The 26,721-nt window shown below is 36.6% G+C and overlaps 2 protein-coding genes across 3 annotated transcripts in view; one reads left to right on the top strand and one right to left on the bottom strand.

Moving 5' to 3' along the window:
- Window positions 1-599: 599 nt before the first annotated feature.
- RYa-R (RYamide receptor) overlaps window positions 600-26,721 on the bottom strand; it is a 46,450-nt gene continuing 20,328 nt past the window's right edge. The window contains exons 2-7 of the mRNA XM_043411333.1: window positions 25,878-26,308; window positions 24,984-25,234; window positions 23,739-23,898; window positions 9,684-9,752; window positions 2,975-3,218; window positions 600-2,469 (exon numbers count right to left, since the gene is read on the bottom strand). Coding sequence (XP_043267268.1) covers window positions 2,267-2,469; window positions 2,975-3,218; window positions 9,684-9,752; window positions 23,739-23,898; window positions 24,984-25,234; window positions 25,878-26,308 — 1,358 coding nt within the window. The 3' untranslated portion in view covers window positions 600-2,266. The remainder of the gene's footprint in view (window positions 2,470-2,974; window positions 3,219-9,683; window positions 9,753-23,738; window positions 23,899-24,983; window positions 25,235-25,877; window positions 26,309-26,721) is intronic.
- Window positions 1,298-22,723, top strand: LOC122406134 (lipase member H-like). 2 transcript variants are annotated; one of them, XR_006259923.1, is made up of 9 exons: window positions 1,298-1,389; window positions 19,043-19,279; window positions 19,371-19,626; window positions 20,386-20,440; window positions 20,521-20,666; window positions 20,820-21,062; window positions 21,242-21,442; window positions 21,751-21,888; window positions 22,416-22,723. XR_006259923.1 is itself a non-coding variant. In XM_043411386.1 (9 exons), the coding sequence occupies exons 3-9, from the start codon at window positions 19,566-19,568 to the stop codon at window positions 22,495-22,497; spliced, it is 936 nt and encodes a 311-aa protein (XP_043267321.1). In that variant the 5' UTR covers window positions 1,301-1,389; window positions 19,043-19,279; window positions 19,371-19,565; the 3' UTR covers window positions 22,498-22,723. The 2 variants fall into 2 exon arrangements, 1 of the variants encoding a protein (XP_043267321.1); XM_043411386.1 differs by having other exon boundaries at window positions 1,301-1,389; window positions 21,741-21,888.

The raw sequence follows: 26,721 nt of genomic DNA, 5'->3' as shown, positions 1-26,721 counted from the left end.
CCATTCAAATTTAGGGGAGGCAAACAAACTCAAAATATGTATTTTCAGTTCGTTTCGTACCTGAATCAACTTTTGAATCTTATTTTCCGTATCGATTATTCCTTTGTTCCATTTTCGAGTTCTTTATTGTTGATCCGTTATAGTTATATTCAGTTTTTCTTCATTTTCAAGGGGAGAGAACTTATTTTTAGGAGAAGAAGAAAACCAGTTATCGGCCACCTTAAAAAAATATTTCTTTTCGTCGGATCGAAAACCTTTTTGTCTTTTCGTATCGTTTAATAAACAAAATTATAAATATCTGCTACGATGAAATGAACGAACAATTTAGTCTGAGCTTATCGGAGAATTCTGTTTGAACTCATGTCAATCGTTGAACAGATTCGGCTAATAAATTTTGCCATGAACGTCGAGAATATTTATCATCTCGAAACATTTGTTTATTCATCGATATAAAATTCGTATTAAAGTTTCAACAAGTTTTTAGGAGTCTTGAAAGGTTTTGTGGTAAATTCTAAGACGAGAAAGTTTCAGTTGCTTCTGCTCCATCGTGACTCTCAATGCTCTTGAGATGCTCGTAAAAAATGGCAAACCTCTTTTGATTATTGTACAAATATTTTATTATTATGTTTTCGTTGCACCCTTCAGAGTTGAACGAATTTGCGCTTTAGCATATATAACACGCGTCAACATTCGCGTGAATACACAAACAAAAGTTGCAAGGAGTTTATACAGCACATCTATCGTTTGTATGTACATGTAGATTTTACGATCAGTGATGACGTCGCTTTTTTTTATCTATTTACGATTTCTGTAATCACTCAATGAATATAGAGAGTGCACCAAAGTTCTGCAGATAAGCACAACCAACTACGTGTCTGTGAACATTTTCAGACACAATCCAGAACAAAAATAATGCGGGGATCCTATTTTTCAATATTTATACATTTAATTTTTATACCCCACAAAGTTGATCCACTTATCGTGATGTTTTTCTTTCCATCTCCCGAATTTTTGTATAACATTTTTTTGTGCCATTTCAATATTGGTATAAAATCATAAAATAAATAATGAGTATTAATACATTCAATTTGATCGTGGTATATAAAATAATCGTCATAAAAAACAATCTTTCGACCACTTTCGAACCAAAATTCAATGAGCCATTTCATCGACGTCAACAAAACAATAACTTTTTTAATATCCATGATTCTCAGAAGATGATTCATCGAAATTGTCGTGTCACAGATAGTTAAAAAATTGATACGTTCCTGCTAGAATAAAAAAGAATTTAACATTCGTTGATTTCTTGAAATTCAGTCATTTCGCTTTTCTCTCTGGACTATTTCGCGTGTTGCTCGAGGTTCCCAATTACTTGAAGAAAATATATTCGTATGTTAACCTTTTTCACTTTTTACGCTTTCACTCTTAAATAGATATTTTTGTAATTTCATTTTTTTCTCATTTGAGGACTTGTGCACACACACACACATAATTAATAATTCTGTAAAACATTTTTCATAATTAAGACAAACAAAACATTTTACCCTTGCCAACTTTTATTGATTTCTGGTATTCATTCGTGATTTATATTTTTGATAAAGAACCGATTCAAAATCTGATTCTTTTCGCTGGCCCTGGTACGTGCAAGCCCTCAAGAACCATTTACTCTTAAATAATAAAAGTGAAAGTTTGTTTTGTATATGGGAGTAAAAAAACTACACAATTTCATAACTATTTATTTATACATACAAATTGCATATCTTATTGAATATTCGCACATAATTTAGATTCATTACCGAACAAGTTGATGAATATTAAGTTTTTCTTCGATGTAAAATTTGTCTCACTTTCAGTTGTGTAACATTATTAGGCCCAAGAATAACTTTTGGTTAATTTTTTTTCTAATCTTCATTTGACAATTCAAACTGAGACTTAATGATTTCACGTATAAAAACTTAACTAAATAATTTTATTGGCCTTTAAATATTTATCTTTGGTACTCAAATCACATTTGGCGATTGGAGACTAGAGAATGGTCACGTAAAAAAATATAAATAGAAAAATAACTTAAAGAACTGAAGGAACTCTCGCTTTGTATCGATCACGAAACACATTTTGTCGTGAGTTTCCATTTGTACAATGACTCGAAGGTCTAAACCTTTGTTTTTCCTTATCGTGCACTTTAACTTAAGAGTATTTCTCGCTAAAAAGATATTCAACGGAGCTCTTAACCGTCGGTAGGGAATCACGTGAATTTTCGGCGCTCTCACATTTGTTCTTCGTTCTGACAATCTAGACGTATGAAATGACGTTCCAAAGGACGTTGGACAGTGCGAATAGTTTCCGTGTTCCGGAAGCTCGCACTTCTCACTGGCACACCGTGACTGCCGTTCGTTTTTTTTTTTACGCTGACGTAAGTCGTGCACGTGTTAATACGTCGCAAAACCGAGTGATTTCCAGCCTCGAATCCTAAAATTCAATTATAACTCGATTCAGCCTTCAACGGGATGAAATAAGCGAATACCGTGAAAATTTATATTTATGGTGATGGAAATATGGCACGATGGTGCGATAATTTTTAATATCTTTTCAAAACCCTAATTTCCGGAAAATAATAATCTATCAAGTGAAATGATTTTTTATTGAGACATTCAATGATTTTTTTTGGTCTCCAATCGATTGTGCAAACTTCGTAAAATTCTAGTGATTTCTTTCGGAATTATCATTTCCAAATATCGACAGGAATTTTTCATTTACCTGTTCATTTCATTTCCACGATGCTCACTCAATTTAATTATCTTACGACTAATTTATGAAGCGGAATGATTCTGGATTGGAAAATTAATTAAATGAATTAATTCCCTAGAATTTTTTGTCTCCAATTCGTTGTAAAACATCGTCGCTTATCCGAAGGAGCGTATAATGAATTTTATTTCCTTTAATACGTTGATACCGATTGGAATATATAATTTACCCGTTAACGCTATTCCCGCCATGCTCGTGTTGTAAGTTCCTTGTCTCGGATCGTTGAAAAGCTTCCGGACACACGGCAGCCTCGAAAGAGCTGTTATGAAGCCGGTTCGAAATCGTGCGTTCATCCAACAATATATAACAGGGTTGTAGCAGGAGTGAGACATTGAAAGCCAGTGAAGAGCAGTCCATGCAAATGGCAAACCCTTCCAATTGTTCACCCTCTCATTGTTGTTATCCAACACGAGCTGAAACAATAGAAATTACGGGGTTCGATTGAATCCAAAATACAGTAAACATTGGAAATTTATTCGTTCTAGTGCAAATGATTCCGGTCAAGCGATTGGAATATTCTATCGACCTGATCGTTCATGCTTGTTTAATTTCAGTGATAGATTTATTAGAAATGACTTCTACATTTTTCAGTATTTTCTGAATATAGAATTGGCTCTGTAAGGAAGTAAAATAAACTCTCGGTACGAAATATAATGGGGACGGCGGTAAGGAGGAAATGAAAATTTCAGTAAAAATGACGAGAAAAAGTAAAGAGTATCGACGTGCATCGAAGAGTTTTCAGGATGAGCATATAACGCGGAACGAAAGAAAAAAAAAGATCTTGTATAGACTATATTCGTAAGTTTAATCAATAAATATTGAGAGGCGATATATTTATTTTAAATAATCATTTGATTGATTAATTATAAGCGTGACATGTTCGTGATATAAGAGTTTGATCACGACTGTTGATTCTTCTCTTTTTTGTTTTCTTGATATTAATTTATTTATATTTCAAGGCATTCATGATACTGTTACTTTCATACTCCTGCACTTATAATAATCAAAGTCTTACTTCGACATTATTAAAGTAGATGCATCCCCGAGTCACTACTGCGACTCTGGGCCAGCATTTTATTCCCCGAATTAAGTAAATCAGCATTTACTCTAAATTTCAAAATGAAACGAACATATTTATTTGTCGATAGCCACCGCGTTATCTTCAAATCGTATGAAGAATTCGCGTTCAATTAGTTTTCTCAAAATTCAACTGATTGAAAGCGAACGAGTAAACAAAGCGCGAATATGTGGTATAATAGCTGCGTGAAAATGATGAATTTATGAAATCAATTCATGCATCCTTCAATTGAACCAAGCAATTGGATGTGTATAAATGGATTATTCAACGTATGATTCATCAGCAATCCTCTGATGTTCAAAGCACGTTTTTGCTCTGTTCACAAAATCGCTATTGGTTTATTTTTATTTATCAATATTTGTGGTAAATATAAACGCTCGTAGTGGAATGGAACATCGAATTCATTTCCACTCCACTTGGTTCGATCGACATCCTGCGTTTCTCCTGCGGTTTCTCCGTTTTTTTAATGTCTGACAAAAACTCATTTACACCAAACAGAACTCGTTTTTTACCATTGATCAAAGTTGTTGGTTAGAAAGGAATGTATTTCATAACAACGATGAAAGAGAAATTAAATAGACTGTCGATGTAAACATCACTTTTGAAAAAAGTTATGAACATTCGTGTGCATGGACATCCAAAGAGAATCTGCACTGTATTATACACTGGAATGTATAATAAAACTTCATAATGTTTCCAACTCAGAAATCACAGTAAATTCGAACTAAATGTTTGGCTGTTTACCAAAAGTTTTTATTACTTCAGTCTCTCCCTGTCGTTTCTTCTCATTCCCCAGCTCTGGTTTTTTAGTCACTGTGGATCGAACAGATGAATATAGCGATTGAAAAGCAGCTTTTTATTTTATTAGCGATCGTAGTCGATCTGAGTCAACAAGAATCGACGAATCGGGATAAACAAGTGACGTTGCGATTAAATGGAACCGTACGTTATTTTCTTTCGATTAATTTTCCTTTTATGACGTTATCATCAAAACCACATAAGTTTTCGTGCCGAATTTTACTGTTTAATTGCATGAAAAAACGATTTATTTTTCTGTTGAGATTCTCTTTTGGGTCAATCGTTTAATATTTCATGATAGCGTGTTATTACGACTAGTCAGGGTTTTAAATTCGATTAAATCCTCAATTAAATTCGTATAGTGAAAGATTATGAAAGGCGCGTTAAGCGAATCGTCATTTGGATTAATTTATCGCCAGCTTTATAAACTCGTTAACGCCTCTTTCACGGTAATTGTCCCAACTTTCATTCCTGATGTTAATTATCTGAGGAACAACCCCCTTTATAAACTCGAGAACTCGAGAGAAATTAATCGTGTTCAATTCATACGTCATTATTATGTAATGCTTATCGAATATCATGATAAATTCATGGCAAATGAATTTTTGACAATTATTCCTTTGCGGAGTGTCACTTTCTTGAAGTTGACTAAAAAAAATTTTGTAAAATCGTAAATAAAAAGTCTGGTTTTCCTGGTCACGTGCCGCCACAACGACCTTAACTATGATGGGTTTTCACTATATGGCATGCATTAAAAAAATTTTAGGCCTGCCTATAAAAAGGGAGACTCACTTCCGAATAATTACCAAACTATAACTGCATATGAATGTTAGATTCGTGAAAGAACTCTGCTCGTTTAGTAGCTATGGTTTTGATATCGATTGCTCAATTTAAGGGAACTGCTGTTAACAGTTTATTCAAAGTAATGATGGGGAGAAATAAACGAAAAAATTGTACCATGAAAGCAAGTGCTTGACAAAATCGTGTACTACAAGGGACCAATTTCTCACTGTTGTCAGGGGAAACCCCCTTAAAGTTTCGACGTTAAACCTTCCCAATATTCGCTCATCAAAGAGGATCAAAGGACCTGAGAACCAGCATTCGTTCTTCGTTTAGCTTGAAATTCTTCAAAATTTGTGCATAAAGTAAAGTTTAGTCAAAATTTGATCGATACGCTCAAGTGGGAATGCTATTTTGTCGTTTCAAATAAAAAATGAATTCCTGGAAAGTTTGATTGATCGTGTTATTCCAAACTAAATATCATTGCTCTTCCGTGCTTTCCGAGCTTCAACGAACAGGATCCTCTACGGGATTTTAGTATTTAGCCACTATCGTCGACGATCCATTTGGCTCTCCCAGCACCGTTAAAAACCTCCCTCTTCCTCGTAATTTGAGCTTCTTAACAACGATGTTTTAACCTTTCAACCCCTTCCTGCATTAGCTCCCTTATCCGAACATCCGCGTAGTACGGTTTACACTTTCGTGTTTCTTTTCTCGATATATTTACAAAACTTTGGGAAAGAGAATATTATTGTTCAAGTTATTTCCAACATCTTTTTGTTATATGAAAAAAGAAACGAACCCAAGTCAAGTGGAAGCAAATACTTGCAAGTTCATAAACAAAGTTTGTTTTTCGATACTCTCGTGACGAATCATGAACGAAGAATAGTGAGCTCCAATAAACCCAATTCCTTGTTATTGATTTCCTCCCCACTCGGTATTATTTCACTCATTCAATTGAATGGACTCGTTCACTCGAAATGCATACTCCATTGAAGGGCGACAAAGTACGAGGATTATTCGTGCCACGATGAGTTTCATTGAGATCGGAGGAGACAATTACTCGCCCAGGCATTGAGACTTGTTTATCATTCGAAAAGTTGGAAAGCGATAAAGTTACGGAATTCGTATAAAATTATCCCCTTGACTAGTCAATTTCAATTTCTTAAATCACTTTCGTTTGTTGTTCGCCTTGTGAGAGGGTTTTATGAATTCTTACTGGAATTTGTAGTCTGTAGATTGGGAAAGAAAAAACAAATATGAATCGAAGAATTTTTGAATAAATTCTCAATTAAATAGTGTTAATGGCTATTCCTCGTGACTTTGTTATTTCTTGTGCCTTTTGTACCATAATTTTACTTTCCTCCCACTCTCAGCTCCAGGAAAGGTCTTGGGGGAAATTCGTTATGTATCGAAACTTGTATGAGTTTTGTGTTAAAACGATGACGATGCGCATTTCCAGAGAAATCCTCGGAGGACATTCGCATACAGCTTCGCTAACTCAAAACTGTCTCTCCATTGGGGCGGAGGGAAGGTGGGGCAAAATGGCTCACTATTTAATTTCTTTAATTTCCAATTATTTTCTTGCCCCAGAGTTCATTAGCAATGCTCGTTTTCTCTCTTTTGTTAAAATTAATAGGTCACGTTGATTCTTCCTCAGAAAAAAGTGCTCCATTGATGATTTTGACGATTTTAGGCGTTGAAGTTGTGTGAAATATGAGTTTCACGAAAAAATAAATGGGGGAATGGGAGCCGAGAAACGGTTCCTGAGGCCACTCGGTTTCCTTTGCATCGAACAAAAAAAAATAAGACGAATGCTTGGGTCCGTGTTGCCCCATTTTTTTATAAGCAGAGCGAACTCTGGCTCATCTTTTCATGCTGCCCCGAGTGCTGCCCTGCCTTGACTATATGCAAGACTGTGGAAGTTCACGCTTACTTTTCATTATGCGTGACGTAAGTGGCTCTGAATTAGCTTCAGCATTTTTGCCAAAGTACTTTCATTTTGCCGGGCGAATCTTACTTCTAATATTTCTTTTCAAACAGCGCTGTTTTATCCAGCAGGATTTTAATAATCCGAATTCGAATTTGGTTAAATCGGAAAGTATATTTTTGCGATGATTCGAATTTATTTGATGAAAAACATTGATTGGAATTTTACTCAATTGTATTATTAACAAAAAATAATCATTTTTGGATGAAATTGAAAGAGCTTCCAATTTCGAATTTGAATAATAAATATTAAAAATAGTTCAACCGAGATTTTGACCTGGTTTTTATCATTACATTAGTAATTATAAAAAGTAATCCCTTAATAATTAGAACTTCGATTGGTACCCCCAGTTGCTTCTAACGATGAGTTTTACAAAAAATGAGGAAATTTATAAAAATAAGCAAATTAGAAAATTTAAATGAATACTTGGTATGAGTTTGGAGTGAATATTTCTGAATTTCATTTATCTTTAGTTGCAGAGAGTCAATTCTGCCCCGGAATTTGTAATCTTAAAGTCGTCTGTTCTGTCCCGGGTGCAGCCACGTCTTTTCAATACACTTTTCTCTTGAATTCTCTTGAAAAGAGAAGCAAAGACCGGAGACCATTTTCAGTCTCTTTATCACCAACAACGATGAGCATTTGTATGAAAGCAGTTGATCGTAAAATTGCTATGTTTGAAAAGACCATTTTGTGTTAAATTTATTTCTATATTCCTCGTTTCTGCATAAACAGAATGAAATTCGTTCGGTCAAAGTCCCATCGCTCACTCCTGCACTTGATTATACAGACAATAATTCAAAATCCCGAATTGCATTGCAACGCACAAAATTTGTGGACTTCAAAATGGAAACGTTTACCCTGAGAGCCGAAAGGGTTCCAGCATTCGTGATGTGACGCAATTGCATTTACCTCCGTGACATTACCTATTTTCTTAGCCGTCTATTCATAATTTTCTACCGTGTAAAATACGAAGAATACGAAAACGCAATTATCAAGGTGTAGCATGAGCTACACTTTAAATAAATTGATGGTAATATTTTGCTACCTCAAAATGAATATATTACAGTCACTTTACGAAGCTCGAATGAAAACGTTTCGTTCTTTTAGAGTCGTATATTTTACTTAATAAACTCATTGAATAAACTTTGTGTTATTGTTTAAAATGTTATAAAAAAGAATAAAAAATTGTTCGTTTGATGATCCGAGTTGGTTTTGAATTGAGTTTTGGTTTTATCGATTGACTCCGGCCGTGAAGATAGTCACTGTTCGACTGTTTTTTCTTTTGACTGGCAGTTCACTTTAATATGAAAAACAATAGATATAAAAGAACAAACGAGGTGAAGGTTTTATGTTTACTTGGAGACAGTTGTTTTTTCAACGACCGAAGTAACAAGACATAAAGTTTATTCATCGTCGGAAGATTCAATTAATTCACCTAATATCGATTACTACAATTCTATTTGCTTCTTTACTCAAAAACTTGTATTGAAGTTGCGCGGACTCGAGAAGGTGAGTTCTTGTGGTGATCAACGTTGCGCATATCTGTGTAATCGAGCTAACGAGTGATCAAGGTTGGTTTGTGCTTGATTTACATTTGGTCAGGATTTCATCAGGTAATCTAAACATCTTTGCTTTATCATTTTTTCTTGTGTTGGATCGATATTACATCGTTTGTGGGTGTGTTTATGTGTGACAACCTCTAGACTCTATTCAATCGATCGCTCGTGTTATTCTCGATTTGAATTAATCTTGTGGTGAATTTTCTTCTCCAATTTCTCAAAACCAATTGCCTCAACTATTTCGTGATATCTCATCCAAAAAGTCTTAAAGTATTAACTTGGAGCAAGACACAGTACATCATCTTCTCACACGAGATTCGTGTTGATTCTCTTCTCGTGTGAGCTTAGTCTTGCTCCGGATCAATGTCCAATGAATGTTCGACTTAATCACGGTATTCTAATCAATTTGATATTTCATTTCAGATTACACAAAATTTCTCTGCACAGAAAACGAGATCATTTTAACAGTTATTTATTCAAGAAGAATTTACATGCACAAACGGTTTGAGCCCTAGAGACGGGCTTATCTTCTGAAATGCGATAGTATTAGCATAAAACTTATATTGAATTAACATGTTGAAAATAGTTTGTTGAGAAGTAGACAAGTCACGGTTGTGAAGCAATATTCTCATTTTCACGTATTACAGTAGATAGCGATTTATACAGTACTTACTGTGAGTACGTTGAAGGGCAGCCAACAGACTGTAAAGGCTATCACGACTGTCATCATCATCTTGATCATCTGGAACGAAAAAAATATTATCATTTGCGAAAAAAAATATCATAAATATTTCAAAAGAGAACTTTGAATCTATTCATGTATGGTTTTAAGCAAGAACATTTTGTTGTCATATATTGAGAAAAAAAGTATTTTCACAATTTGTTCCATTTTTTTTTGAACGACGTAAAGTTTCGATGAAATGTCGTTCAGAGAGATTGGAGGGCTTTTGTTCTTTGTATAATTAAAGAGAAGGGGGCTAATATTTTCGAGTGCTCCTGACATTCACTTTAAAACCTTCTTCGTCAGCGCCTCTCTTTGAATATTATTGGACATAAATAACGAATACCAGTCCAATAGGTTTAGTAAGATGATTGTTGAAACAATATTGCGAGCATAATTTCGTGAGAGGAATCTCAGAAGCTTTGCTTCTCAAACCTCGGTCTGATATAGCTGCTGAATAGTAGGTTTGGTTCGAACGATCTAATTGAAAGGTTAAGGTTCCTTTAGAGTCTAAAGAGAACTCGCTGTCGAGTTTTGTCATTTCCCTGGTGCCATGCAATCCAATCATGATTACTGGCTTTTCAGCTCGCACCCTTCGTTCCTTTCTGCTCTCTTGTCAACGCTAACTACCCTTTGCTCGAATAACCCCGACGAACGACCATTTTCCCTTCTACTAATAATACGCCAATCGTAATCTCAACTTTCGATCCACACTCGAAATCGTAATTTCCTTTCTCCACAGTCGAATGGGCCCTTAGCATCGTCAGCTGGTACAGCGAGATAAAAAATGAATCGCCTTCTTTTTCATATCGCAAAGGTCGGCGATTAAACGATCATTTCAACAGTGCGATTTTCGTCCGCAGTGTCGAGGAATTTATCGCTTATGGAAAAAAGTAAATTGATACTGGCGAATCGTATTTGGAATTCTCGTAAAACAAATTTATATAAAAAACGATGAAAAACATCGCTTTTCTCGGCAATTTTTCCACTGAAAATTTCCCCTAATTAGTCACAACGTCGAGAGCTTTTAAAGTTAAAAAAAGAATCGTTCGAAAAACGTGAAAAGTAAAGTAACTCAGTGGCGTAAAAAGGAATGTAAGAGAACTGTCCCGGCTGTTTTTTGCATGTGGGACCGAACATTTATCTCTGCCACGTGAAAATTCTGCTAAGCTTCTCACTGGAGTTTCCAGTATCGAATGATGTATTCGTCAGGATTCAGATTACGCTTTCATTCCTTCCATTCGTGTGGACATTGCATGGCATCCGGAATCAGAGCGTTTATAGAGCCGAAAAAGTGTCCAGACATCCAAGATATCGTCCACCACCGAAACAGGATCTGACTACACAGTTACGGACACCGAGAATTTTGGGAATTTCTAACTCGAACACTGGAAACAATAGTGTCCGATAAAAAAACTGAATTTGAGTTCTTGTCAAAAGAACGAATGAATGAAACCGAAAAAAAGGGACATTTTTTCAGTTTCAATATCTAATGGCATACAATGAATACCCATTTGCGATATAAATAAATCGACAAATGCCCAGAAAAAAGTGATCAAAAGTTCGAATGGCAAAAAAACCCGGAATCCCGATAGTGTTGTGAAGCTTGCAATTCAGGAAAGCGAAAAGTTGTGTTTGAGTTAGCTTCTTGCGTTAAGGTTGTCACATTTTGAATTGCGGAAACCGAAGCGACAGGAGTTTAATATTTTATGAGACCGCAAAGTGGGTAAAGCGATGAGACCACGGTGATTTGAGCTGCTGCAGCTCAACTTTTTCAAGATTTACGACAGTTTTGCTCACGTCCTGATGCAATAGCTTTAATCTCATAAACTTTTTGTTCCTAAAAGTATTCGCCAAGATATGGGGAAAATACCAAAATATTAGATTAGAGAACTTCATTTTGTATACACTATTTTGCTAAGATTCATTTCGGTGAATCTCAGCAAAATCGACATCGATTCGTCTCGAGCGAGCGCTCCGCTTTAAGGCTTTACTCACGAACACCCCTTGTTCCAACGTTTCAGTTCCTTCTTACTTTCACATACTTTTTCCACGAATGAATAATAAGTTTTATCCTGCCAGTCAATTTCGTCTCCGTCCGCAAATTTCGGAAATCATCCCTCAATCGTGAGCGAACAGTTCTGACTTCTTGATCCGCTGTTATCATTGGAGCGGGCATTGAAATAAGGAGAAAAAAATATTCTTATTACATACTTTGTACTTTAATAGTACAATTTGAAGGTTGCCATTTTGCCATATTCAGATGAAGTAATTCTGTGAAAATTCGTAAAGGGTTTAGGGAAAGACTGAAGGATATTCGCCACCAAAAGAGAATCAGCATCAATAGGAACGAAGAGAAACATTGGCCATCGTTCTAAAGCTTTGCAGCCTCAAAGCAAAACGGAGAAACCGTTTCCCGAAGAGCCAACTCAATCTCTGCGAGATTTCCGTCTGAATGCAAGCATGTGTGTGAAAGCACAGCTCATCGTCACATTGTCCCGTTTGATCTTCAATTCCGAGATCACTACGACCATTTCTTCCGCATATTTTTCAAGGCCTTCGAGTTTCTGTATCGTTTTCTGCGTTTCCGCGCACTGAAAGTTCACTTTTTTCCTGCCTCCATTCATCTTTGTCTGATCACGCCATTATATTATTTCCTTCGAATCTTTTTATTACCCCGATTCACGACTTTTCATATTCCATTACGAGAACCCTTCTTTTCTCCGCATCAAGCCCATCGGAGATCGATTCTTCTTGAACCGTTGCCAAGTCCATTTTTGCTTGCAGAAGTTAAAAAAAATAATTCTGTGGCCGGCCTTAGTTTGAATCAAATCAGTTTTGTACCCAACAACAATGTAGCTCGATCGTTTTCTCGAAAAATGGAGGAAAACAAACGTAATAAATAAATTCATGACTCGAATGACAAAAATAGAAGAGCTCACTGTAAAGACCAGTATGATTTTTTTGGCTCACGATACGTCAAGCCAAATATGCAGCTCAGCCATCAGCACCCCTGAATGATTAATTGGCCATTTTTCCATATATAATCGTCCCCATCGCCTCTCGACATTTTTCACATAAGTGATCTGTTCTAGACTAACATTTTTTTCCCTTTTTATCTACCCCAAGCCACGCTGCTCGTTTCGCTTTAACGCCCATGCTCGATTGAGAGGAACAAAAAACGTGTCACGCGCCATATATTGCAATTGCAGCACAACGTTTGTAAATACTCCGGTGTATTCGCGAATCGTGCTTTTAGAGCACTCTTTTTATTCAAGTGACTCGGTACAAATGCACCGAATGGATCGGAATGTTTCATTCGAAATTCCTGGACGTTGCTAGTTAAAAAGATACAAATTATTGGTAATGACGCTTGAGCAGAATTTCATTCAATACTTCTTTTGTTAGAGGGATATTGAAATTCGACGAATACCGAATGGCCCCGACCAAACAATCAGTATTCGGAATAAAAATAAATCTCGTTTTCAATCCCAATCTCAGAAAAAAACTGATCTCTGTAGAATATTGTTTTTCGGGTGTTGAGAGTTATTCGCACAAAATTTTGGAGCGTCTTTTTACTGCTCTCGTTCTTTAAGGGTTTGTTATTCTTTCGATGAAACAATCTGGCTGAGGTTGGACTATATTTGGAGCATGCCTAAACAGCGATTTTAACAACGGTGATATCATCGTGGAATCTTGAGAAATGAAAATAATGAGATGAAAATAATGAGAGGAGGGAACACATCGACAGTGAGTTTGTACTGAAGTTTCCACGCTGTGATTTTACATCCTCTTATTGTATGTTGCGGACGCAATGCTCATAAAATCACCGCAATGACATTTATAGAAACCACACCGTAGTTACGATTTATTGTGAAATCCTGTATTTGAATACGAATAAAATTCCCTTTTTTTCTCCGATCCCCATTTGACGCCATGCGGAAAATGACTTATTCATTCGAGCCATGATTCGCCTCATTCACTCAATTCGTTACTCCCTTTTGCCGCTCATTTGCATTCCAAGAATTTTTGTGTACTCTCTACTAAAAATATTCAATTGAAAATGAAAAAAAGCACCCACATTTTATTACTAACGATCGAGTAACATTTCGGTGCGTTTCGCATTCGTTTTGCGATGTTTTATGTGAATCGTTGAACGAGCTTCAAATTGCGTATAAATTCGTACAGTACGTTCATGAATATCCCGAAGGTAAGGGCTTTTTTCACCAGAATTTCGTCCAGATGAATTACAGGCTCGTGATATTTGTAAACGGAGACAGAAATATATCTGCACGCGAATGTGAGAAAAGAGAAATTTGTATGACACCATTCAATGTATCTCCCTGCATCGCTTGTTTTTTCATTTTGTTTTCGTACATATTGGATAGGTACGTACGTGACTGGGATGTAGCATTTCTTTTGAATCCAAAGAACGAGACAAAGGATAGAAAGGATGATGAGTTTTTTTATTTCTCGGAGGATATTTATTAAAGCAGCTGGGAAACAATTTATAAGCAGAATTCAATTGTTGAATGGGGTAGGCAGATTTTTTTTGGTAGCGCGTCCACTGGCTCATATATTCTTGATTCTACGTGCCCGAGTGGGAAGCGAGTTTTTTTCCTCGACGCCATTTACGGGCTCATAAATACATCGAAAAACGAACCCAACGAACAACATTGTGGAATTTCATGCTGAGGCGATATTCTTCACTTTGCCTGGGTACGTGAGACCGTACAATGTCGTGGCGGTTGAACGTTGCTCGAAAAGTAAATATACGAAGGGTTGGAAAAAAAATTTTTATATACAAACCTTCGATATTTTCCACTTAGCCAGGATTTTCAGTGAAACTCTACTAGGACCGAGGGACCGAGCGGGGGGCTATGAGAAAAAAAGCCTATAAATAAACCGAAAAGTGATGAGGACCGGAGAGATGAATCAAAACGATAATGAAGAAAATAAAAATGACAGGCAGGCTTGCGTGTGAAATAAATATCGTCTGATTGCCTCGTAATTCGTGACTGTTGTGGAAGTGACCACGAGGGGAGCGTAAGGTTCGGTAACCGCTCCTTTGTCAGTGCAAAATGTGCGAATACAAATCCCCTTCGAGACTATAGCCTCAAACTTAGGATAAGCACATACCTAACCGATGCGCACCCTCTGCCCATCATATAAACCACCATGAAATTCCGGCCCCAAGGATTTAGCTCTACCTCTCACTCTTTATTTACTTCCCGTCTGTTCTTGAGAGTAGAAATAGTCGTGCTGACCCAACTCGCTACAAAGAGAAATTGTCGCATAAATGTCGAGTGTCTACCATAACGATTTACTCATTTGTCAGTTCATCTGTAGTTATCGTTTATATTTTCCTACAATGCGAGATACTTTTTGTAGAGGCAGTGCCTTTCTCGAATGAATAAACATTCAGTGGCTGAACAACGATAATTTCCTCCTCGAGATCGACATGTTCTAAATTTTTATATTGATAATCGCAATATTTCGAGTGCTTTAAGGCGTCTATCCTAATTAGACGGGCAAAAAAAAAGATTTTTCACGAATTTTTTTGACCGGTGTAAATTACAAATATGAATATAAAAAGCGGTAGGCTTAAAACACACACACTTAAAAAAGTACATGATTTTTTTTTTCAATATTTATTTTACTCAGTTTTCGTACAGAAAAATGGGGGAGAAGACAGATCCAAAAAAAAATATGGGTTGCGTTGTTGAGAAAAAAATAGTTCCACTAAAAATTTCAAAATTCGTACGACATGCGCTAGAGCTATAGTCATGAAAAACATGTGGTAAAATTTTGATAAGTGCTCAGACAGCCAAGTAAACGTCGCTTAAAATTCCACTTAGGACTGCTCAGATCGTTATAAAATTTTATTATATGATACTTTTAAATACTTTCGAAAAATGCAATAAAAAAAATCGCTTTTTGAAAATTCTAATTAGGGTAGACCCCTTAAAAATGGATATGAAAATAAAAAATTTATTAAAAATTTCAACCAAGTCGCATTTCATCGTCGTTGTTTTGAACTTTTTCCTTAATTTCATTTTTCACCTTCACTTCCCGCATTTCATTCCATTGCTTCAACGTCCGAATAAATCCATAATTGTCCCAAAAAATCTACAGGCGCATTGTCTGCTCCAAAAGGAAACCTCACGATACATAACATCCGCACTTTGGCCCCTATCCAATCATACTGCGCCTTCGGCAATAGAAGTACTTCCAAACAAGAAAGAACCACTCATGATGATGCGGAGAAGATCTCGAACAACAGGCTTGCTTTTCTCATTCGCCATAACTGGCGAATCTTCAATTGTTGGACGAAGAATCAAATTGTTACGTGGATCACGCTACAGAACTATCCACTCTAAGCGACATCAATAATGATTTACGTCCTAACAGTTTTATCTGCGTTACACTCTCTTCACACAACCACACTTCTTCGTCATCTTCATGTTTCTTCCCTTATCTCCCATTCGCCAGAGCCGAAATTCTTCTTCGTTGATCTTCCTGCTTGAACGAGATGTATCGTTTGCTCCATGATTTCTAGTTTTTATAGTCACGTGGGAAAATATTTTCATCTCAATTGATTTTTCAACACCTCAGTTTTGTTTTAAGTCTTTTAAACTATTGTGTGTATTTGTATATTTTTCTTTTTCATAGCCCACCCTCAGCAAATCATCTTCTGAGAAAAGAGAAAAAGAGGTTCGAATAATCTTGCTGGAGGCTAAATACCCACCGTTTATTGCACATAAGACAGTGTGTGCTCGTGTGTATAAATCACACAGTCGAGGGAGTTATTACATAAGGGAGTCGTCCAAAGTTCGGAGTATCCAGATTTAAGCACCAACCCCTGACCTGCCGCATACTTCATCACCATTCTTTTTAATGAATGTCTCAAGTTAGAATATAAAGTGTAGAGTGATTAAAAGGGCATGCAATTATGACTAGATGTTCGAGCGAGTCTGTTCAGGGGAATGAATACGTGTCCAAGGTTCGCTCAGTCCGATAAGATCATTGAAAGATAAGCATATACGAGGAGTTTGAATATCAGTTTAGAATAACCGAGAAATACTGCTTAACGCTGATTGATGCAGAATTCTGTGTATGGCGAAGCTCCTTAACTGGGAAGATCACCGAAAGGATACGCTGATCGCACACACATTAATGTTGGTGAATTAATACTCTGTATAATTAGTTTAAAATATTACAAAAACTGTACAAAATTGAACAAGGTTTTTTTTATCTCTGTGCTATCGCAAGATTTGGACACGTTTAAATTGCATTGAAAATGGCACGCTATTAAATTATCGAGTAGTTTTTGGTCCGTTAAATTTATATTTTCGTTTGTAAATTGTCAGAAAATCGACTAGTGTGTACATTCGGTTTTTTGTACGATCCTAAACCTTAATCTATAAAGCTTTATTGGAAAGAGATTTGGCTCAGTAGAGTTAACTCTGATACCGAATCACAGACACAAGAGTTTTCCATTTGAAGTCAAATGGGGATTTGTACGTTCATAGAATCGAAGCTATGATACGAGGCACTGAGTGGATAATCTCCAATTTTCGGATGTCAGGATTAGGCGTTTGTTTTCGTGGAATTAGTTCGTCGGGATCCGTACGTTGCTGCTTTATGTCATGATCATGATGGGAAACGTAATTTTAACATAATTGGGATGTTTAATCGACATTTTTTTTGGAAATATTGGGGAAAGGCCAAAATGGATTAGAAAAAAAGTACTGAAAATATCTCCATGAATTGAGAATTCATAATTTATTTTGTGAAGCCTCGCGAAATTTGTAGTTTGCTGTAGGGTGAGAAAAAACCGTCACTGTTCATATTTCTGTTCCCACGAATATCGACAGTTCTCATTGTTGACAGGTGAGACAAGGACAGGTTGAATTTTCATTTTTATGTTACCCTGTGACCTTCGATTCGTAATCTGTAACTACATCTACTCTGCTTTAGTCGATAATCCTTCAGCAAATAGACTCAAAATGTTTTGGAAAACAACATTATTTGACCGAGTGAGTAACCGGCTGTTGTTGTGTCAAAGAATGTAGAAAAATAATAAGCTATTAAACCAATACCATCAAATTATCAGAAACATTAGTTTTGCATCTTTCTTCCAGGTTTTTTTTTTCGCAATCGTATAATTAGCGTTACATTTCACAAGGCGTGGCCGTATTGAAAATGATTTTTCGGTTTAAATAGAGTTCTATTAAATAAATATGCAGATACGCAAACTTAAGAAAATTCTTTCATATTATAATTCGAGGCACGCTCTCGAGAAGCATAAACGTGAGAATTTGTGGTGAAGTGATCGTGTTACTGACCGGGGAGGGGAAAAAACCGGAGCTAAGTCGGCCGAGCAATCAGAGAACGATAATTTGTGACAGGGGCTCACCGTAAAGCATGTCTGATTTGTTTTGCCGCTAAGATACATAATTACAATAAAGGATATCAGGACAAGACATAAATCTCGGTAAATGCATTAAATTAGGCTGGCCAAGGTTGAAAAGTTAATGGCCGTCTTCCGAGACTTGTCTCGTAAATGTCTGTTCACTACTTTGAAAATGTGGTAAAAAATAGAATTTTACTTTGTACTATTTTGAGATAAAAATTCACAATCAATGAATCTTAATTAATTATTTAGATTATTTTCTTAAAAAAATCAAAATATTGGCTGTTCTTTCAATAGTTCTGCAGCATTACGAAAATTACGTGGAGTAATTTAAAAAAATTACTTCACTTATTTTTAGATTCTAACCTAATAAATCGTCATCACGATACAATTCATTGATTCTAAGTCCTTAAGACTATGGATCAGTCGACTAACCTCACTTGGAGTTTTCGAAATCGAAATTCTTTAACACATTTTGATCGATTAAAAAAAGGCTCTGTCAGCCTACGCAGAACGATGGCAAAAATCGACTGACAGAGCCAACTATCTCTCTCGCACTCATGGTTACGATATACCGACTAATCCATCCTCTTAAATAAAACAGTGAAGTAAAATAAATAGGCATAAAACGAGTGTGCATGTTAAGTATAAATTTCAATTTACCTCCCTCCGGGTATTTGTCGCAAAGCTGACAATGAGTGAGGGGAACTGTATACCGGAGTTCGGTGAATCTCGTAAGCCAGCCTGCGAGAGAGAAATTAAACTTTCGTAACTGAGCTAGAGAACGATAGACGTCAAAAGTCTATTGGACTAACCTTAGAAACAAGATCATCAATATAGCTTTGGCCTTGCACTGTTTCCAGTCTAACCTTGTGACCTGTTGATTTTTCTTCAGTCAAAAGCGAAGAAGAAGTCGTTCACTATTTCAGCACGAATGCCAAGAACCAGGTTGAGAAGCACATTGGTGATCGAGGTAACGTTGATCCTCGATAAACTTACGAATGGAGCGTACAATTTGGTTTTCTGGCAATTGCGACGAACGAAACGCTACGATATTCTGTCGACGAAAGTAATCAAACTTTTGTGTATCATTGTTCAACGAACCTGTAAACCACACTATTTTACCGATCAGGTAACTCAAAACCGTCTCGCTCTCCTCATTCCAACGATATCGTTTGTTTCCTTCCGCTCTTTTCTCTATTCCGCTATTCATTATTTATTAGGCCCACCAAGCCACCATTAAAAAAAAAACGTAAGCTGACCACGATACGAAATTGCATCGTAAATATATGGATGCATAATTTTGAATAATGAAGAAGTTGCGATAGGGGCTGCACGTTCTCGAATGATTATATACAACTCGGGTACATTGGTGAGCTCATATCGTTCTCAGCTTTCATTCGAGATTCAACGTCATCATGAAGTGGTTACGGTATTCTGTAGTCAGACTTGCACTTCTGGCGTATTCTTTTTCTTATGGTGAGTTGGTATGATCCTATTTGCAATTGTTGCGACAGGGGAAACTAATTGAAACTACTATTGACAGTGATAAGAAATATTGTTAAAATTTTATTTACGAAAGTGTATCAATTTGAAAACATTTTGCAATTCTCGGATATCAATAAAATTGCTCATAAGCGCACGTTGGCAAATTTTACTTATTCTTTTAAATCCGCTTTTCAGTACATTTTCCATCGAAATTGTATTTGTACAAGCTCTAGGAGTTTCTATCGAGAAAAAGTGATTATTATTTAATTAAAAGTGGATTTTAATTTGATAGCTCTTCGAGGCTCCGTTCGTCTCTTCCTACCTGTCTTTGTTACTTTAATCCTGTTCCTTTGTTCTGTTCTTTGTATCGGTTTCGCAGCAGTTCGTAAAAGAAATAAGTAAAAGAGATTACATTTATCCATGTTTAACACGAGTTCGATCATCCGTTGCTTCGAATCGAATTGCACCGCAGAGTCGATAAACTCTTTTCTATGACAATCTTTTGCAACCGTTGATTGTCTTCTCATAACAATCGAACCGCTGTTTAAGTATTCTTTTATCAATCATAATTTCAGTACGAAAAAACATTGAATCGAATCCGAGTATTTTTCCATTACACGGGGACGGTACGAGCACTCGTTTTATTGAGTTTACGATTCGATAATTGCATTCGATCTAGCTCTCCAATTATATTATACGTCCATGCGGACAATTGAAGACGCACGTTTTTCTTATTAACTTTCGTTACAGTCAACACGGCTACGAGGGAGCAACTAGGGTCGATTTTCCTCCGTCTCTACAATGGGTAAGTTTAACCACATTTCTATCAAATTGACCCAGCAATTATAAAGAACTGAGCATATATATATATATTTTTTTTTTCAGAAGGAATACGGAAGATTATGTCGATGCGGATATTCACGAAGCAGAAACGCTCACACTCGATTTAAATGTTGACAAACCGATGGTTGTTTATGTTCATGGTTTTACGGAAAGCGTAAACAGCACCAGCGTTCAAACCATTGTCGAAGGTAAAATAGATCGAATTTATCGGACCAATAATTGTGAAAATGAAAATGTCGATTTTTTATTATTTTCGGAGGTAAATGTCGATCGGCGAGATTCATTGTTCAATCGCGTCTGTGGCAGGACAAAATATAACTTCAGCATGTTTTATCATTAAGCATATCTCAATCGTTCGGACCACAACATATTGGTGGTCGATTGGAATATCATAGCTCGGGAAAATTACATCCAGGTTGCTACAAACGTCGAATCGGTTGGAACCACAGTCGCAAAGGCCTTAAATGATATCGTTCATGGAGGCTTTCCTGCTAAAAATATTCACGTTGTTGGTCACTCGATGGGTGCTCATGTTTCAGCGTACGTCGGACGAAATGTTGATTTTCCACTTCAACGTATCACGGGTATGAATCGCATTTTGAGCAGCATTATTTGCTCAGTTACGTTTTGGAATAAACGTACTTAAAAAATTTCGAAAAGTAGCTAAGAGCAACGTTTTTTGGGGTGGTTTCAAATCGGATTTCCTTTTCAATAATTTGGATATTTTTTTAAAACTCATGCTACGTGCTACGTTTTTACTCAGGTCTAGATCCTGCGGGTCCGCTTTTCAACTTTATCGGTCGCCATCTCTCTTACGCGGATGCACAATTCGTCGATATAATCCACACTGATGCAGGTTTTTATGGCATAACTCGCATAACGGGTACTGTAGATTTTTTCCCGAACAAAGGACGGAGAATTCAGCCCGGTTGTCCGACTGCATTCACGCCTTACAGCGAAGAAGGTACGCAGAACTGTATCGATAAAATAATTTTTTGCTTTTTTTCTTCAGCTAGAAAATAGAATTTTTTTTTAATCACTTCCCGTAGTCTCACTTTCATCAGTACATTCCCCGGAAGAAATCAATGAGATAAACTGCGATAAATCACTTGTCCTTCCGTCAGATGAAAATTAACGTTTTATTGCCGGAATTTAGATCCACACCCGACTAAATTGATTGCTATAGAATGTCACCCCATGGCTGCGAATAGTCATTAAATCAGCCCTATTCATCAAACAATCATTTATCCTACCCCTCAAAGATTTTTGCAGCCACCATCGATCTTGGATTTTCTATTCCGAATCCTTGATAAGCGAAAAAGCTTTTCTGGCAGTTAAGTGTTCGAACCTCATGAGGAAAAGACGTAGCTCCCCAGCTCTCGTCATGGGATATGCTGTTCCGAAAGATGCGTTAGTATACAACACTTTTATTGCACTTAATAAATTTTGTTGAACTTAGCGATTCTTATCGAAAACATTCTCTATGGGGATGAAAAAAATGTCTATTGAGAAAACTGCGATTTTTCTCCATCGGCCAAACGGCCATGTTTTTTTTTGTTTTTGACGGAATGGGCAAAAGATGTAAATTTCGAAAAGTTCATTTTTCGTCAACCTATATCCGTTCGAAATAAAAACGAATCAGCACAATTTTTTTCAAAGTTTCTGCTGGGATTGATTTATTCGAACCCCGACCGCACGCACGTTGGCGAAAGATTTCAATTTCGAAAATTCGACCTGGGACGAATAAAAAATTCAAAAAGTTTGCTAGTCTAAAAAAATGGGTTTTGTCAATCAACATAACATTCAAATCCAACGTAACGCATTTATTCTGACCAGCGAATTCAATTCGTTTCTATACGTAAAAACGCTTTCTCAGATTTTCTCTTCTGGATATGAGAAAACCTGAAATCATGCTACAAGATTTATTTCGTTTGTAGAAAAGGATCGTACTGCCTCGTTACCAGTCCCTCGGCACCCTATGGCTTGGGGGAGGCGGGTGCCCGGGAGACTTATCTGTGAAAATTCCTTCCTGGAAAAAGAGCCAGTGGAAAGGGAAACCTACATCCACGTTCCGTAAGAAGGGCTTATGGGAATTTGAGATAAAACATCCCTATTTTTGGCTTCTTAGAACGCGAATTTTTCACGTAGTCAAGATATTCTTGCCTGGGCATTTTTTGGGAGTTGATTGAACAAAAAAAATAACAAAAGTAACTCTAGAACCGAATAAATGTATGTTTAGAAATAATGTGCCTCAGTTCCGAGCTATTTTCATTCCCATTTGGCTCATTTTCATCTGCTTCAACTTCGGCAGTATTGCCAAAGCTGTTAATTCGATCAATATGAAATTCGGGACATTTAATTAATTATCGAGGGTTTATCACGAAAATTGAGTGTCAGATTTAATCACTTTTCGCTTGCTCTTCGACTCAATGTTCATTGAAATGAAACTATTTCATTTAATTTTCCCTTGATGCTCCGTTAGTGAACATATACAAGCGACGAAAACTGGTGTTTCAATTAAAGTGGAATAAGAGAAAAAAAATTAACGTATCCAGCGATGGAAAACGATTTCGAAAGCACTCGTATTGACTGTTCCGTTCCCGCGGTTCATTCAAATAAAGTGAATTCTTAAAAAGCCACTTATCCACGAACTACAGAAACGAAATTAAGAGTGAAAGTTTCAGAACACAATAGTAGTCGCGAAAAGGTAGCAGGGATATCCGGGAATAATTGTCTTCCACATAAGAGTTAATTGAATGTTGGATGGAATAGTCGATGATTACATTACCCAGAGAGAATTTAATTGGAAGGACTGTGTTATCAATTAAATTTCGTTATCGTCCTTCTTTACTTCGTCGAAAAAGAGTTTTTACAGTTACGAGCAATTGGCCATGGAATAATGCGTCGTCTGTGCAATGTACGCGATACTCAGTGGGTACAGTAATCGACGACATTTCCTGAATACAAATCAGAGCATCCTGGAGTGACTCTCCATCCTTGGCAATGCGGAGTAAACAGAGGAGTCTTCGGAATATTCTGTGATAGTTTTGTTTTTTTTCTTCGATTATCCGTGCTCCGCATTATTCAAAATCTTGGTGTTATGGTAGCTCGGCTTGCATATTTGATTCGTACGAACGTGATATTTTTATTCGGGCTTTCAGTTTACCAACGGGCTTTCACAATTTGGTAAAATCTTCATTTCAAACGTGTTTTCATTCCATTTATCATAGTGATTGTCATAAAGGATTTAACTCGCTTACCTTCCTCTTGGATCGTGCCATTCTCTGATCCCTCGTATTTTCAGCCTCCCCAGGCGGATGTTTACCCCACACTCTGATGGCGATACTACTGTACGTGAACATAAGCACGATCAGAGGGACTAGGTACTGCAGAACTAGAAGTGCTATGGAGTAGTGATACCTAGAAATAAATACCGAAGCTGTTATCACAGACACGATATTAAGGATATATTGCACAGGCGATACAATGTTGCCATGCTAAACCATGCTAAAAACATAAAAAAATTCAAAATGATCAGAATTTTATAAAATTTGGTGAACATATTCTTTAGTGCCAAATTTGACAATACAAATTTTTTAAGATTTTTCTTCTGTACAGTTATCGAGTAATTGATCACTAAAGTTCACGTGTATAAGCATAGCGTTTCCATATATATAGGTATACATTCCGGGCATAAGAAATCTGCTTTAATGCGTAATTACTTAATAACTAAACAGAAGAAAATTTTGAAAAAATTTGTGTTTTCGCACTTGATGTTGAAGAACATTATCACCAAATTTGATCAATTTCTAATTATTTCGACTTTTGTATCATTCACCCTTAAGGAGGCTCAAGCGTATCTTGTGGAAAAGTTATTTACCAACTTTGTACAATAAAATTTATTAAACATAAAGCTTAAGACAGTATTAAACGTTTGACGAAATATGCAGATGATTCACCGCCTCGAAATTGAGATATTTATTGTTGAAGTTCAACTTTTTCCAAATTTAAACTCTCCAAATTTTTTACTCATAATTAAGCGTTGTTTAACAAGATTCACCCAAATTTTTAAATCGTTAACTTGGAATAATAAAATCTAATATATTTTTCGTATGGTGTCCTATATATATCGCTTGAACTTCCTTAATTGGTTCTCGTGCTGCTGAGTTTGACTGCTCAATTCAGCAAAATATGTCTGACTCCGCTCAACAATTATCAATAATGATCAACGACTGAATTCATTCGAGTCAATACCCCAGATCAACTCGAGTAATGCTGATAAGTCCAATCGAAAATCGTTCGTTTGGATGAACAATTTGTGCAATAGTTATCGAAGACTTTAGGAAGTGTTTAATTCGTCAAAAGTAAGCCCGAAGTTAAACTGCTTTCGAAGACGTCGAATGGTGCAAGTTCTGGAATAGCTCTCGAAAGTTTTGACCGAAGCATCGTCCGGTAGAATGAAGTCAGCACTTCCTGCAAAATTATAGGGACTGCTAGTTTCTTACCTCTGTTGTGTAGATGGCCAATCCTCTTTGCATATAAATTGATCGCATTTTCGGTAATGATCGTTTGGCTGATGAAGTCGAGACACAACTGCGATTGGGGATGAAACTATCAACGCTATCGACCACACCGCCAAAATCAATAACTTTGCCTGAGTCTTACTCATACGTGGTTTCAGCGGCCACATTATCGCCACGTAACGATCGATACTGATCGCTACCAATGTGTAAGCGCTTACGAGCACCGACACTGCCTGCACAAACATTGTTGTGGGTATTATCATCGTAGCTTTTAATATTATAATGGAAATTGCGGCTTATGAAGACATTTATCGATACTCGAATTTAAAAAAAATGCAATATTCATTGTACATAAAAAAAGAGCAACAATTTTTCCACGACAAAATCTGTTTCCTCTGTTAGCTGTGACAAACTAATTTGCAGACTCTAAATGAATTTGTTTGGGTTTGTCTTGATTGGAAGAACGAGAGAAAAATGTATCGGCTCGATTGGATTTTCAAAATTTATTTCGAGATTGGTTTTCAAAGGCTTATGGAAATGAACGCGCAGAAAATGATTTTCTCGTTTCAATAGAAGTGGGGCTGATATTACTCGTGCACCGAAGCGAAAAGAGAACGATAAACACGCTGCGCGAGGATATTTTAATTGAATTGTACGCTTCAATTAGTGAACTGATTCTCCACCAGTCATGAATAATATTTCCTATTGCTCATCAGATTCCAAGAAACGTTTTGGTGCTCGAAAGGAAAAAAACAATTTAGCAAGGGTTCCTCGGAAGAAAACAACAGGAAATGTATCCATTCAGCTTGATATCTGCAGCGTCATTGTTTTCTAGACAATTCAAGTGCTCAGGGAATAAAATTGTGTTTCGTATACCTGCGAATAATTGACGATTGGACAAAGCTCGTGTCCAAAAGGCCAGTACTGAAGGATGAGGGTACTGATGAAACTCGTTGGGACGCAAAATACAGCCATCAGTATGTCACCGACTGCGAGATTGACGATAAAAAAATTCGTCACTGTCTTCATCCGAGGACTACTGAAAACGACGTAACATACGAGGCCATTCCCCAATAACGCGATCACGAATATGATCGAGTAGAAGAAATAAACTGTGGTCTGAAACCAAGTAGCTGCGAGAGCGCTGCCAGACGGTAAAAATTCATCGCAGCTCAGTGAGCTCTCGTATGTGCTCAAATTCCGCCAAATATTATTCGAGTCCGTGACCTCTGTAGCTACTTCCATCCCATAATCGTCCAGCGTTATGGTTTCGTTCATTTTATCGCTGCTCTCCCTATCATCCTGTCCTGAAAACATACGGAATTTCAGATGTTATTAGCTCAAATGGACAGTCAATGGATCGGAAGTGCTCCAAAAAAATTTCCACAATGGCTTTGTATTTATTGGTATAACAAAATCGTCTTTGCTCACGGTCTTTTCAAACTTTATTTTCTCCCAAGATATTTATTTTAAAATAAATACAAACTTGTTTGTAATTGTTTTATAAGTAAAGATAGTTGAGAAACCGGATGATCTTTTTGTATACCTTGGGGAGGGTTCAACAAAGATTAATAAGTTTGTTGAAGAGTCACTTTTCCGAGTTTCCTTATTACGTAATGGAGAGATGAAAGAGGATCACAAAGTATATGAAAAATCCGGAGATCGATACAGGAGAAAGAGCTGTAGCGCGAGAGATGAAAACTGGAAAATTGATATAATG

Source organism: Venturia canescens, chromosome 1 (genome assembly GCF_019457755.1).
Source record: "Venturia canescens isolate UGA chromosome 1, ASM1945775v1, whole genome shotgun sequence".
NCBI lineage: Eukaryota > Metazoa > Arthropoda > Insecta > Hymenoptera > Ichneumonidae > Venturia > Venturia canescens.
The sequence above is the reverse complement of the archived record's forward strand: the minus strand, read 5'-3'. Positions and strand labels throughout refer to the sequence as shown.